General features: G+C 44.6%; 1 protein-coding gene across 2 annotated transcripts in view; it reads right to left on the bottom strand.

The window, feature by feature from the left end:
* VGLL4 (vestigial like family member 4) overlaps positions 1-15,778 on the bottom strand; it is a 75,915-nt gene that overhangs the window by 3,597 nt on the left and 56,540 nt on the right. For both annotated transcript variants that reach the window (XM_061357867.1, XM_061357866.1), the window contains 2 exons: positions 3,575-3,797; positions 401-521 (listed from right to left, as the gene is read on the bottom strand). In XM_061357867.1, coding sequence (XP_061213851.1) covers positions 401-521; positions 3,575-3,797 — 344 coding nt within the window. The remainder of the gene's footprint in view (positions 1-400; positions 522-3,574; positions 3,798-15,778) is intronic.

Genomic DNA, 15,778 nt, shown 5'->3' with positions numbered 1-15,778 from the left:
GTGTGCTACCCACACAGACTGAGATGGAGGGTATTTGCTTCGGAAGAGTATTTGTACCTTCAGGAAGAGGTTTTTGTGACTGCAGCTGAATCTACTGACTCCTGAAGGATTGGAGAAACTGTCTCCATTAGACAGTAACTAAGGACTTACTTGTTTGTGTGGGGCGTGGGTTTGTTTAAAGCAGCTTTCAGAACAAGAAAGAACCCCTCTCTCCCTAATTCTGAATCAGCACTTCCCCTGTGGCACGGGCCCAGCGGCTACAAAGCCTGCAGAGAGGTGGCTGTTGTTTTGCCTCCTTTCATCCCTGTTTGTTAACACATCAGTGCCTACACTGGGCAGAGGGGAACACGGCTGTGCTGCTCTCCCAGGGCGCGAGGGGCAGCGCAGGGTGCACACTTACTGCTGGCGGGCCTCCGGTACGTGAGCACGGCGGAGGCACAGCCGCTGTGCGCGATGGGGCAGTGGGACAGGTTGCAGTTGCGGTTGTTGGCGGAAGCACAGGTGATCACCGAGGGACGGTTCTGAGGGGGACAAGAGAGAAACTGTCAGTCACTGTCAGCCAAAGCTGCAGCAGCAGCAGTTCACTGCAGCAGCACTCGAGAGTGCAGGCACCGAACAGAATCCCAGCAGTGAAATAACCCAGACACCATCCAATTCAGTAAAGAGCATTAGACCCCAAATACTTGGCTGTTGTTTCTTTGCCTGATTAAAAAACCACTACAGTGCATTTCCATCATGGTTCTTAGATATTTTAGTGACAAGCAGCCCTACAGAAAAAGGGCAGTGTAAAAGCAAATCATTAAAAGCACTGAAGTGATTTCGCAGCAACTGTTTCAACTCCACAGACAACATTACATATGCAGAACTAAATGTCAACACAGCAAACACTTGTTCCATTCCGGTGCCACAGATCCCCGTGATCCCAGGACTCAGCCAGGCTTTACACATGTTGCAGGTATTTGCCTCCTTAGTGTTACTTAGTTCTTGATGGCCCCCTTTTTCCTTCAGGAGCTCACTCTTCCCAGCCTGGCTGACCCTGTACTCCCTACTCTGGGCACAAAACACAAGCCCATAAGATTAAATTACAAAGAGCACCTGACTGAGCCTTGACCACAAATACTTTCCTGTTGTAATTACATCTGCTTTTCTAGTGCTGCTTCATACATCACCCTTCTTCATTCTCAACACATGCAAATTCCCCAAAGCGTTCATCCCATAACGTGAATTCCGCAATGGGTACTCTGCACAGTGTAATCATAAAACACTCTTCTTATACTTGTTCACTAGGTACATGTTGCATTGAAACAAGGCCTAAGGAGGAGGAACGTCTGAGTCTTTCAAGTGGCTGAAGGGAAATGAAGGGGATTAGACTATTTTTGCTTTGCATCTTCGGTATGTTTTATGATGCAAGGAGTCCATTTGGCTCCAGCCAATGCAAGTTAACTGGTACGTGTCCAAAGGATTAACTGAGTTGCTGTAATTAACACAGTTTTAATTTCCTGTCCATTTAAAAAACCTGTGCAGCAAGCCCAAAAGAATCACTGCTTTACTTACTACCACATACAGTCAATGAGGAAGGAAAGAGTTTTCATTATGTAGTGTTACTTTAGTATACAGAGTGAGAGCAAGGCCAAAGTGAGAGTTTGGAAGGGAAGGTTTAACAGTGTCTGGACACAACAGGAATGATGCTGTTCACATCTTACTGCAGTGCAGCAAAGTGCAAGAAGTAAATGAAGAATTACTTGATTCTTCTGGAGGCATTTATTTTCTTTTTAGGGACCAAGGCTGTTTGCATCTATGAAGCAAGTTTTGAGAACTGTATATACACTGCTTTCTTTTTAAAGGAGTATTTTAGACATCCAAGAGGTGGGAAGTAGAGACAGAGGCAGGCAGCAAACAAGGGTGCACGTTTGGAAGCAAGTAAGGATCCCAACACCACAGAGGATCTGCAAGGCAGGGTAAGGCATGTGTAGTTCTGTGTGTACAGGTGCTCTGAGCAGACCGCAGATTTAGATGAGAATACTGAGAAAAGCTGAGAATTTATAGCTGAAATACATAGGCATTTTATTTCCCACCTCTTTATTAGAAACAGGGTAAGATGAAAATCCCATTGAACATATTAAGGTGTAAAAAAATCAATCAATCCAAACTCAACAAAAGAACAAATTGTCAAACCTGGGTTTCTGTTGGGTTTTCCAATACACTTTTTGCTCTGGATGATTTCTGCAATGTGCTCTTAGCAAGCTCTAACCTCAACATCCAGTTTTCCAAGAAAACAGATTGTAACTTAGATCAAAATGTCAAAGATAACACGAGAGAGGAAGCTGGTAACGGGCACCAGGAACGGGCCCATGTCAAACACCCCAAGAGGCTGCTGTCAGAGGTGGTGGCTGCTCCGGCTGCCCGGACACTGCCAAAGGGCACCGGTATCGTCAGCGGCGGTGAGGCCCTTCCTCCTCTGTCATCACCCAACACTGACAGCAAAGAGGAGCCGTTCTGCACGGAACAATAGCTCTGCAACCTGTGTGCCAAGTGATGCAAGAGGGCAGCCATGCTAGTGCAGAGCTCGACCTTTTGGCAAAGCAAAATGGAAGAGACAAGTGTACACAGGCAACCACCGTGAAACCCCGCACAGCAGATGTAAAGTACACGGCTCCGGTGAAGAGCAGCTCTCATACATTGTGTATGAAAAACCCCAGCCTCTGAAACATCATCTGCTCCAAGTGTTAGCCTTTGCAGGGCATCACAGCAGGGGAGGGAGGAAAGCAGGGAAGAAGAGCTTGGGCTAGTTTGATTTCTCAACACTGCAGCTCATCGCAACTCAATTGTCTTGCTTTGTCTCTCCACTTGGGATAAATGCAAGTATGACAGAAGGAAACTATTACTGTCTAACCTGCACAGAGATAGCTCATCTTCAGCAGTTCTGAAGAAAAACAAACACAACATACAAGATGGCAAGCCAAAAACCAAACCATCAGCCAAAACCAAACCAGAACACTGCAGCATATGGAAATAAATGATAATCAGAAAGAATTACTTTGCTTTAGGAAAAGTCATTGTGGAAGAGCAATACTACATTGCTATGAACAACACCATGAATGCTTATGGCTAGCTAAACCAACTAAGGTCATTCCAGCTTCTTTCACCTGCAAAATTCAGTGACAGATTCTCTGCGATGCCCTTTCTGTCTCACAACTCCCCTTCAGCAGTCCCAAGAGGAGATCCAGTGAATACCTGCTTTGCCTGCAAACTGCATCGGTTACTGCCTAGCACTGCAGCTCTGTTCAACCACGGACTTTGCATTCCCAACTAAAACAGCATTCACAAGCTTAGCAGAGCATCAGAGAAAGGTGTGTCAATGTGTGCCACTGACACACCAGTGACTGATTCAAATCAAACACAATGAGCTGGGACGTTTATTGTGCATCTTTAAAACACTTTTTGCCTGAAGAATAGCATTGCCTACCTATTGTAACTCACAATACGTTCTGCTTACACCTGCGCAGTCCTCATTGTGTCTACAGCAAGGATTCGTACAACCACCCGCAGCTCCTTGTCAACCAGAAGCCAGTACCTGCTGCCGTTCCACAGAAGTCAGTGTAGGTGTGATGCCAACTGTCCGGGTTGCATCCATGCTGTTTTTGGTCAGTGCTAGAGGTTGATCCATGGTCAAGCTTGGGATTGAGGCATACATGTGATTGGCATGAAGGCTCATTGTCGGGGCAGCAGCCCTCTCTATGGGGCTGCGACTCCTCTCTCTGTGCTCCTTCCGAAAATCTCCATTAGCAGTCTTGTTTCTAAGGCAAGAAAGAAAAACAACATCAAAGGACTCACTATGGTTACAAGCTACAGCGAGGTACACAACACTGAATCCCTTCAAGAGGCAGGAGGCGATGCATTCTGCTGGGCCTGTGGGGAGGGGTAGAGAACCCCTCTGTGAGGTACCCCTGCCCTAGCCAGCCAGTGGTTTGCATCTGCAAGCTCTGGCAGCCAACAGTTTTCTTCAGCCTGGAATTCCTTCAGATCCTTAGCTAAATGCACGGAGTTTAAGTAACACCTCTGTTAAGATCAGACACCTCCTCATTTCACATACTGTTAATCCCGCTCTGTCTCCTGACACTGCAATATTCTCTAAGCATTACTAAAGCCCATGAAAAGTCTGTTCTCCTCAAAAGCCATGGCTGTGAGCAAAACGCAGTGAGTCACAGCAGGAAGCAGGATTTTCACAGCAGAAAAGGAAGGAAAAGCTAAACTGCACTTTTCCCAGAATCACTGCATTAAGCTATTCTTTAAAAAGAATCATTTCAAACTACTCCTGAACAATAGATCTCAGTAAATGTCCTTGCATCATCAGCCTGTCACTCACTGCAATTAAAATAATACTGATGTGGGGCTCATGTGTGAGACATTTCAGTTTCCACACATGGAAGGCAAACCAGCGAGCCACAGACATACAGCACTGTGAGGGGTTCACGTGCTGCAGCACCCAGTGCCTCAGTGCCACAGGGGAAACCAATCCACCTTTCACACAGGAAAGCACTGGAGAAGGCTGCTTCTATGCAACACACAATTCTGTCTTCAGAAGGTTCTTGAAGCAAGAGGGAAGTGTCCTGCGTGTAAGTGGGTAAAATCCAAGGTATTTTCCCCACTTTTAAAGCATATATTAATATGCAGGAGCAATCTTTAAAAGTGCTCTGATGAGTATTAGGCAGAGAAAAGGAACAGAGAAACGTTTTCTGTAGTACTAGAAATGAAGATCTATGGAGAGTAATGAAGTAAACTACAACTCCAAGAAGCCCCTGCCTACTGCAACATCAGAGAAAGCATCAAGAAGGCGGGCTGACAGCTGAGGGGAAAAGGAACAGAAGCCAAAGCCCTACCAGCAGAGGGAAATGAGGAACCCCGAAGCTTTACCAACCAAAATGCTACAGGAAAGCCCTGCAGGAGTGCCCCAGGAGTCGGGGCGCTCACTGAGTTGCACAGCATTTGTTTAAGCGCCTTTGGAGACCACACAAACCATAAGCTTTGACAGCATCCAGTGGCAATGGATTCTTCCATTTAAACTACACACTTGTTGGGTACCTTTTCTTCACAGGCTGGTTTTGTTTCTTTTAAACCTGAAATCTACTGAGGTGCTCTGCTATCACCTAGTTCTTGTACCAGGAGAGGCAAAGCCAAGGCTCCCTGCTGATCATCTTCACACCCCTCCTGGGTTCATCTCTGTCCAACAACCTTTTTCTCCCAGGTAATACTTCCTTCAGGTACAAACTGTTCCCTCACCTTTGCCATCCCTGTGCCCCTACTTGTGTTAGAGCTAGAGAAGCTCACTCTATCACCTCAATCTTTCTTGAGGTGAGGGTCCAGATCTTAGCTGCATTCAGGAACAGGACCTTTGCTGAGCTAATTCCCCAGCTTGCTCAGGAGTCACTTGGTTGTACAGAGATCTGCTATTGCCGCCTGAACCAAAACTCAATTAGCACGGTGGAAGTTAGGGTTAATATGATGCCAGGCAACCAGTGACTTCAGGACACAGCTTATTCTCTCTGCCAAATTCCCCTGATGTGCTTAGGAGGGAACAGTCAACAGAATAATACAATATGTAACCGTTCAGAACCCCCGGCTCTGCCTCCCCCCCTGCATCCCTTGTCCCTCTTAACTCATGACAAATCAGTAGCTGCTGATTAGCAGCATCGACCATAAAAACTAACCTTTAAAGTTTCACAGCTGGTGCTCAAGAGGTTCTCTGAACATCATGTGTTTCCTGAATCCTCCTTTGCAGGCCAGATTCAGACACAAAAGAGCAGCACACAAACCACCAGGAAATAACATTCTCACAGTGCTACATTTCCCTCTCCTGCCAGTGCTGGTCCCATTTCAATTCACAAGACTACTCTGCAGTATCAGCATTCACAAGAAAGACGTTTAGAATTGCAGTGCTCTGAGCTAATGACTGATGCAAATGTGTGACTCGAGGCAGCACAACAGACTCTATATTTAAAGTACAGTAGCCTCATCTAGAGTTACAGCACTGAGGCAGCCACTGAGCACAACAGCATCATCCATCACCACCCCTGAGGAAGCAAGGATGGACTTCACAGTGTGCCTTTGCTGGCTGGTCTGTACCTGGACAACAGCCATGAGATAGCCTGGGAAATAGCAACGTGAAAAGACATGGCTAAAATCATTGTTCAGGCGATAAAGGCAATGCTGTGTAGAGGGGGACTCCCTCTCCTTGCTGCAGTGCAGTTATCTTTGGTGGCTGCAAGCCAAAATCTTACTGTTCAACTAAGTATTATCGGGTCTACTACAATTCAAATAACCATTTGGAGGCTGCAAGCCCACATACAGCTCCAGCACATCCCTGCTTCTCCCTGCCTCAGAGGAAAAAAGTAACCCCTTCTCATCATGACTGTATTTTGGTCTAATGAGCACAAGCTGATTTTTGAAAGGAAAAAACTTGGTTTCCTCCACCCAAAAAATGCTTGTAAATTGAAGCACAAAATGCAGCCACACCAGTTGCTTGGGTTTTTTTCCTTAGAACTGGGGAGGGGGAAGGGCTGTCAAGTGACCAGCCATGCCCAAACCTCCTGAAATTCCCAAGCAAGAGACGTTTTCCAGTTGACACGACAGCACCTATTTCACTGCTCCGTACTTCACGCAAACAGCCACAGCCCCACATGTCTGTGAACTTGGAGGTTTTGCTGGGAAAAAAACAGCAAAGCAAAACAAAACCAAAACAACCCAAGAAAACTCTTCTGCAAAAGGTTTTTGGAAGCAGGGACCGGGAAAGTGGGAAACAGGCTCAGCCTGAGGCCAGGCAGCACAGCCCAGCACAGGCACCTTCCCGAAAGATACCCAGACTTAGGAAGCTCTCTCAGCAATCTCAGCACACCCCAGCCCCTCTGCAGGCACGTCACTCCCTCTGCCCGAATTAGAACAGCTCCTCTTCCGGGCAGGGCACTGTTCATATCCCGCTCCATCCACCTTCACCTACAGAGTCTGGGCAAAAAGCGAGCAACACCTGAAGCTTCAATTCCACATCAGACTGTATTTTCCCTGAGCCCAGCTGAAAATGCTCCAGCACCGCGTGGAACAGTAACATGATAGCTCTGCCCTTGTGAGAACACACCAGCACTTCTGAGTCCCTCCTATTGAAATATAAATAGCAAATCCTACAGGCATCTGACTCCACTCGTAAAACAATTGGGCAGAAAATTATTTATAGAGCAGTTAGCAGTCTCACATTATTAAACAATTTCAGTTGAAAATACAACTTCAAAACCAGTTTTAGATTAGAAACTGAAGGTTTGCTACAATATTATTAATATTATTATTATTACCATACTTGAGAGAAGCCATTCCTGTTTTGATCTTAGATGCTTTGCCTGAAGGGGCAATCAAAACAGCCTGTTTGAAGAGAACTGTATTTCACTAAAGTCAGTTATCTTAACAAATCCCCCCGCACTGAACAAGGGCAGAGATGCATCTCTTAGTTCAAACATAAGAGCAGAAAATTACAAAGAAGGATTTCTGACCATGTTTGAAAAATCACTTAAAAATACATGCTACAAATAAATCCAGCTGTCCAAACAGCATTACCATCCCCCAGCTCCACGCTGCCCTAAAGATCAGCATGTGTAACTCTGGACTCCATCTCCTGTGGCGAAGATGTCAGTGCACTCCATTCACAGTGGTGAGAGCCACCGAGCCAGGCACTGGGACACTGTCACCTCAGCCATGCCTACCAGCCTTCCTTCCCTGCTGACAGGGGCAGGCAAGCTGCTTGCAGGCTTCTTCTAGTAAAATTCTATGCCATTCCAACCTTAAATTCTTTTTCTCCAGCATTTGAAAAACAGACATTGTTTTCCATGTCTCTCCCCAGTGAATCATAACCGAGGCTCCAGCACTTACCAAGCATCATGTGCTCAGATGGATGTCATACCAAAACCACACACATCCTGACTGAGAGCTGCAAGTCTCCTGCAGTGGGGTTCTAAATACTGTTTGTTAATTGAAAGCCATGTTTGAGCCCTCCCCAGGAGCCAGTTCAAAGGTAGCTCAAATGCACTGTTCTGAGGATTTTGTTTTTGCTGTGCAACCTCTGAATGTGACTGTTCTGCTCCCCGGCACAGAGCGGCGGTAATTCACACTCATCCTACAGGAACAGGCTCACTCTGCCAGCTGCTGAAGGAAAAGGGAAAGAAAGAGGCCCACTGAAGGGGACAGTTTTGCTTGCACTCACTTCCAGCCTGCAGATCCTTAAGGAACAGATGCCAAAAGTATTACTGTACCTCCAAGTGAAGAAATCACAGACGTTTCACACTCCCTTTGGCAGAAATAGAGCTCTAACTTGGAATGGTTGTACTGTAGGAGTGTGTTTCACTCACACAAAGAACAAGTATCCACTTACAGTGCTTTTAATTGCCATGTTAGATGTTTTCTTTAAACATACACAGCACACAATATTGCTTAAGAGCAAACTTTCATCTCTGTAACCTAATTCAAATACAGTTTAAGTATTTTCATCATCTTTATAATGTACCTATTCTAACATATTTTACTTTATTTATTCACAAACTCTTAGGTCTGAAAGAAGACAGCTGCTTTTGTTACAGACTACTTAAGGATTTACAACCCACCACTATAAAACATCTTTTCCACATTATGGGGATAATTTCCTGCAAAAGTATCTACTTGTATACATAGATTCTGTTACTGTGAGGTGGGAATACAAGTACTGAAGGTCTTATTTCAAAATATGTATTTCCAAAGAGAAAAACCCTTACTCAGGATTATTTAAATAATCCAAATTCACTACAAAACCCCAAACAAAACCTGCAAGTATTAGCAGTTTGCTCTTTGAGTGTCAGCCAATTATCTGAAGGACTCATAACATGAAAAAAACCCTCCTAACAGCCCAACACACTCTTCAAACCACATCTGCTTTGAATGGCTGCCACCTAAATACAGAACCCTTTCTCCATTTTACTAGCTGTACACTTCCCTGCTACTTTGAGAAGCCTTTTCCTTTTACAGCTTAGCACTCCATCCCAAACAGCTTTCAAGTAGGCAACCTGCAAGAGATTCTTGCCTTTGCAAGAATCACTTCTGCCCCATCTGATTTCTCAGGTTTCCTGAGAAAGATAACGCCCTTCCCTTTTTGCCACTGCTGTGATTTAAGCATTATTTGTACAGCATATTCCCCCTGCAGGAAATCTTTTGGACAAACTGAAGATCACGTTCAGACCAACGTGCAGATAAAGCTGACAACTGATCTCCCACTAACGCCCTTCTCCAGGCAGCTATGCCTCCTGCACTGGGGTTCTGGAGGAGCCCAGAACAGCAGTTTGTTAGCCAGCTGGCTACAAAGCCTTCTTCAAGTGAGGTCTGTAGCTGGCAAATCCTCCACTTCTCCCCCTTTCAAGTGTGGTTAACAAGGGAAGAGGCAGGTGGCAAAGTCTTCACTTTCTGCCTCAGGCTCGAAGCAGCTCAGCAAAGGCACCCAGAGCAGGATCCTGAGCACTGCCTCAAAGCTTCTCCAGCCACCAATAATCACACTTAACTCTTCCTAGAAAAGAGCTTTTGCTCTTTAGGAATTTCAAGCCTGAGCATCAGGCCGGTTCTGGAGCACTAAGCACCCTAATTCACACCAGTTCCTTCAGAGCCATAAGTACATGTGCACCACCTGTATGTACCTGTTCTCCCCTGCCCTCCCCACTCCTCTCTAGCCAGAATCCTTAAGACTTTTCAATTCACAAAGGTTTTCCTCCAGCTCAGTGATACAGCCAATGGAAACACCTTTGAGATGAGAAGTCGAAGTAAAACCACTGAGAACAAACTAACAAGAAATAAGGTAACCTTACACATAAACAAACCTAGGTCAGACTTTCTTATCTCACCAAAGCCAGATTTTTCGAGGTAAAATCTTGGACCAGGTAGTTACTTGTGAATGTAACCAACCAGGAGGGCAGATTTCACAGAGTAAAAACACCAAATTACTACTAAGCTGTGAAATGCATGAAGGAGTGTCCCACTGCTGCCTGCCTGCACCAAGCAAACACACTCAGACACGGAAGAGCTCCCCTTCCTGAAGGCTTAATAGTCTCAAGTATGAAAGAACGCAAGAGAAACCGCATGATGTAAGACCTTAGTCAAAAGCCAAAGCCACAAAACTGAAATCTAAATCTAATGTACAGTAAAATCAATTAACACAAGCTCGGATCCTACTTATTTTTCTCACAGGGTGTTTTTTTAGTGTTTGGCTGTCTCTGCTCCAGCACTCACAGGGTTGGTTTAAAAGGTAGCAGGGGTTGCTTTATAATGGCAATCACTCGTTCTGTCCCTAAGGAAAACTCTGGGATTAATTAACTGAAACATTATGTCACTGCTGGAACACATACATGTACAACCCAGGAGCATGGCAAAGGTACCTCCCTGCAACAGGTAGACTGCAGGTTAGCTGGGAAATCAGACCCTCCAAGTCAACTTAAAACCTCTGCTCTCCCACTGCCTCTGACCTGCACTTCCACTGCCTGCTTGCCCACCTCCTATCCCCCCTATGGTTCAGCTCTCAATTAGTGAGGTAGACCTGATGGATTATTTTAAAGACTATTTTGAAGAGGTTTTACGTGAGGTCATACCTGACATGGAAATAACTCGATTTTAACATGTAGTAAATACGTGGGAAAGATGTGAAACCCTGAGTGATCTCATTGATTCTGCTGAGGCAGCTGGAAATATGAATTAAGCCTGTTAGGAAAACAAAATCACTACTAATGGCTCAGAAGTGGAGCTAGAACAAGAGAAAGCTCCAGCATTTCAGTATTACCACAGTAACAAGTGACCTGGTGCAACTGGACACTGCAGGAATTATATTAAGTTTCCTAAAATGCACCCTGATTTCTAAAGGGTAAACACAAGCCCATTTCATCCCTTTGAAGCTGTGTTTAACTGTATCTAGGTGGACAGCAAGCTCAGTACAACTCCCATCAGCTCTGATTTAGTTTTCAAAGACTGAGGACAAAAAAATATTCAGGCTCCTGCCAGTTGCATTAGGCAAAGAGAAGAAACCTTCTGGCCCTCTGACCTGCAATGCAGCACCACTGGCCTCTCTCTTCTACCTACTGTCTAAGAGCAGGAACAGCACCCATCTTGGAAAGGAGACAGAAGTGACCAAATGCTGAAGATCTGCCTGATCCAGCTTCCTACCCGTAACTCTCAAAAGAGCAACAGTGGCCAGCACAACACACTAGAAAAACACAGACGTGAAAAACTGTTTCTACCAACTGTGAAAACCAAAAGACAGAAGATGCGAGTGTTTCAGCTGCAGCAGAGGATGCGGTCTGCCTTTAGAAGGTGCTGGTGCTACTGTTCCAGAGAGCCTCTTTTTTTGGGAGAGAGTTTCAGTAAAACTGTAAAACTCAGATGCGTCAGCACACACCAGAAACTCAATGCTATGGCTGCCAGTTAGGACCCAGAACTAAGGTTTCCTTTCTAGCTCGAAGGTAAACTGTGCAGAAGTCAACATCATATCTGGGCACTTGAAGGCACAAAAGTCTTATTCTGAGAAAGTCAGATGAAGCCAGTGAAAAAGAGCAGAGCCTGCCAACATCCACATCTGGAGAGCAAGTAAGGCTACTGCCTATACTGAAACAAACAGATCATCATCTAGAATGGCAACTCACCATTGGAATGGAAACTAAATGTACCCCTGCAGAAGCATGAACTGTTTCAAGTACGAAAGGCACTTGGAATGGCTTGGAGGGGAAAAACATCCAGAAAAGCAAATGATACAGAAAATGAGGTTAAAGGGACACTGCGAACTTTCCCTAAAGTTTCTAACAAGGAGGAAAATCTGACAGTACAAGGGAAGCGCAGAGTCTTCCATGAAGGCAGCTGGAAGGTCAGGGGGGTTACTGGAAAGATTCAGACGCAGCTATAAGATGATTAACTTGCAGAGCCCACCCAAACACCTCTGGCAGACATTTCCTCTTCCATTCTACCAATTCATGTGCTGGGTCACATGCAGCTTTTATAATTCAGCCATATTAACATCCTTTTGAAGTCAAACTTGGCACATGCAACAAACCTTTTCTAGTGAGTCACTGGAAAATACTGTAAGAACTATTTATGATCACACAGAGAAAACTATGGGCCAATGTCAGGAGAAAGCTCGTACATGAAATCCAGACAGCAGCAGGGCATGTCCTAGTGGAACAAGATTCACCACATACATGTGTGCTCAATATCACCAGGGGACATCAGGCTGCTCTGTAGGTTCTGGGGAAGTTGAAGGTGGTGAAACTCAATGGTGAAACTGTGCAGAACTGTTAGAGGAAATAAAAAATGGCTGTTACCTTTTCTCACTGTATTTTCTGCATTATTCCTTACAAAATTTCCCACGTTATTTGGAAAAATATTTTCTTTCCTCACCCAGTGCTTGACATGGAACTGTTTTTGTTACAGCAAGTACCAGCTTCAGTCAATCTGTGACCCCCCACGTTCTCAAAAGTTTACATGAGTTTGTTTAGTTCAGTCACCTAAAAGACTACACACCAAGTAGAATCTTGTGGTAGAGGAGCTGATGAATCACTTTCTTCAAATAGATCACGTGGGAAGTAAAAGATCCCAACAACCTGAGAATGGCACGTTTATTACTAAGAGCTTTAACAACACAAGCCAGTCTCTGGAAACAAGGTCACAGTGCTGGAATTAACTGTGTCAGATTGGCAGGAGATGGGATGATCGGTTTTTTCCAGGTTCAATGGTTCTTATGAGAAAGAATCACCCAGGGAAAAGGGCCTGGATCATGAAAGCCTACAAATGATGGTCTCTATCCATCAGATACACAATGTAGTATTAGCTGATCAGATTTCTTTTCATGGGCTGTTTTATAAAATAAAGATTTCACTAAAAGTGTATTGAAACTGTAATTGCTAATAAAATCTGAATTACCTAAACCCCTGGAAGCACTATAAATACAGTAACAGCTTCATTCTATCTTGTACAACTATTCATACAAATAAAGTAAACCAGCTCCTTTCAAGAGCTGATAACCAAACTGACCACAACAGTAGCAGGGTTTGAAAGGACACTTTGGAGTTAACGTGCCCGAGTTTACCACTGAATTCTGCAATCCGCAGTATCCTCTCAGAGCAACTTCTTGTTTAAGCGAGACTCCAGTTAGAAAAGCAAATCACAAGCAACAGTGTTTGGGGGGCTTTAATTCTCCCTCTTCTTAAAAAAAGTCCTGATTTATGAATTCTAAAAGTTACTAATTAAAAACAGATTCATGAAGCATCATTTCTTATGGTTCCGACAGCAGCTCCAACACACACCCCACAAACAGCTCTGACAGACAAGGCCTTTTAGGACAGGACTTTTACAGGAATATATGACTCAATCTTAACTTGACTCCAGTATGCAACCATTCCATTACCTACAGGAACTGCAGATCTGTGCCACGTTAAAGACTATGTGGAACAGTAATTGCAGCGCACCAAGACTTCTCCCCAGATGTTTCGGGAGGTTTTTCTCATGGCTAAACTGAACTCATCCCACCCCCCTCTTTCTTTCCAATCAGGCATTCTGTGTTCCAGCCACCCAACATGAGGGATGAAACCCTGTTAACTGACGGTCAGATCCTGCTTTCTGCAGGGTGGCCATGCTGCACAATGGAAATGTCACTTTTATGTTTCATATCGAGCTCTGCCAGCACTGGCAGAGCTCTACATGAAACATAAAGGTGACTCGACTTAGGTACAGCTAGAAATAGCCAGAGGAATACTATTCACCTTTCAACACTGAGAAATAATGCCATTTGTCCAGTCAGCACTCAGCAATGCTGCAGGAATGAGTTAAAGCCAGCTGGGTGTTTGTGTAGTGCATTACAACATGAGAGAAAATGAAAGGAGACTGCCCAGGCCAGAGCTTTCAGTCTGGGGAAAAAACTTACTTATTCAACCAGAAATTAATGTAATGTTTTATTCCAAATCTTATCCTTACAGAGCCATTGTCTATAGCAACCGTGTCCATAACATTCTAATTCTCAAGAGCGCAACTTTCTAGTAAATGGTACATCTGTCGAACTGCAGGAAACATCTGGGAAAATGGTTAAATGAGAAGTGAGATTAAACCCTGGTTTCCATATGGTTAGGACATACATCTAGAATGTGTCTCTAAATCTTACTGGTTCTCTTGCTTAGCTATCAGACTTTGGATTGGTGTTCAATGTTGGTTGGAGCTAGCTAACAAACCCCTGCTGCTGGCAAGAGGAGACACCTGAGCTAATATTGCCTGACTTTTCAAGTACTCAAACATATACCCATATTCTTACAGATAGGGTCCTTTGGGGAAAGACCGATAAGCTATCCATCAACTTTTAGCCCTGAAACCGTTCCTAACAACCAGTGCACATGTGTTTGCCTACCCCCTCCTGAACTAAAAGGGACTCGAGTGCTTTCTGAAATTCTACCTTGGATGAGAACTTCTGCAAAACTTGGTGTTAAACATTAACTCAGATACATTTGCTCTTTCAAGCCTGCCTCTGAAGGTTCAATTTAATGTGTATGTGTTTGAAACAATTTAACACTATTTGTGTGGCGGGATCTCCACTAATAAACAAGAAAATGTATCTGATTTGGTCCAGCATTCAAACAATGTATACATGGAAAGAAGAAAACATGGGAAAAGCAGTTCCAACCCTGCTCCTTTGCCCAGTCATCGACAGGAGGCACACTGTAACAACTTCACAGGCAATAGGGAGGACTATCAGCTTCACCAGGACTGCTTTGCAAACACCAGGTTAATCCTAAAACACTTCAAAGGCATATCTGTGCCAAAAGAACTGAGTGAAGATGCGTGCAAGCAAATGGGAGACCTCTTGGGTGTTCTGAGCTCTGTGTGTTGGGGTTTTCTTTTTTTCCAATTCCAATTTGTCACAATAAGAAGCCAGTGTAAACATGTTTCTTAATCCCCCACGGAGCTTGGAATCCAAAAAGCAGTAGTTACAGCAAAGAGCTATTCGAAAACTGCCACATTACATCTGCAACCCAGTTCTAAATCTTTCTGAGCCCTGCCTGAAGCCGGAGCCAGCCTCCACCACAGCAGGGACCTGGTGCTCCACAAGACACTTCCACCTGGCACCTCAGCCAGGGTCAGGGAGGACAGAAAGGAGGGGGATAGAGTCCTTCAGATCTTAACTCAAAATTCATTGCTTTGAGCCACTACAAGCTTGAAGAGGACAGAGCTGACCCTGCTTTGAGCAGGAAGTTGGATGAAGAGGTCTCCTGAAGCCTGTTCCAACCTGAATTACCCCATGGTCTGCCAGTCCAGGGAACTTTCCATAGGGTTTAGGGCAGATTTTTTTAAAAAGATGTCAGGATAATTTCTCAGACAGTGTCATTAAAGCAAGCAAACTCCACTGAATAGTCATGGTAAAAGCCTTATAATATACGGCAGCTTCCAAACTCCAGGAATCAAGCTCAGCTTTATGGATCAGGTTTGCCAAGATTGGTCACTGTAATAAAAGCAAAGACAAAACCCAGAATGTGCATCAGAAGTGTCTGGGTCTGATATATGGGTACATTTCAAACTAAACATCTTACACGATAAACACTGAACTACCTTTCTGATTTGTAGACCCTGCTTTTATTACAAGAAAAAGCCAAATTCTTTGGCTTTTCAGAAGGGCCTGTAGGGACAGGCCAAGGGGAATGGCTTGAACCTGCCAGAGGGGAGACTGAGCTGAGCTCTTAGGCAGAAGCTCTTCCCTGTGAGG

Source organism: Neopsephotus bourkii, unplaced genomic scaffold (genome assembly GCF_033783945.1).
Source record: "Neopsephotus bourkii isolate Nb327-2 ecotype Australia unplaced genomic scaffold, CSIRO-AGI_Nbou_v1 NB_923, whole genome shotgun sequence".
Taxonomy (NCBI): domain Eukaryota; kingdom Metazoa; phylum Chordata; class Aves; order Psittaciformes; family Psittacidae; genus Neopsephotus; species Neopsephotus bourkii.
Note: the sequence above shows the minus strand (reverse complement) of the source record. Positions and strands in the feature narration are given on the sequence as shown.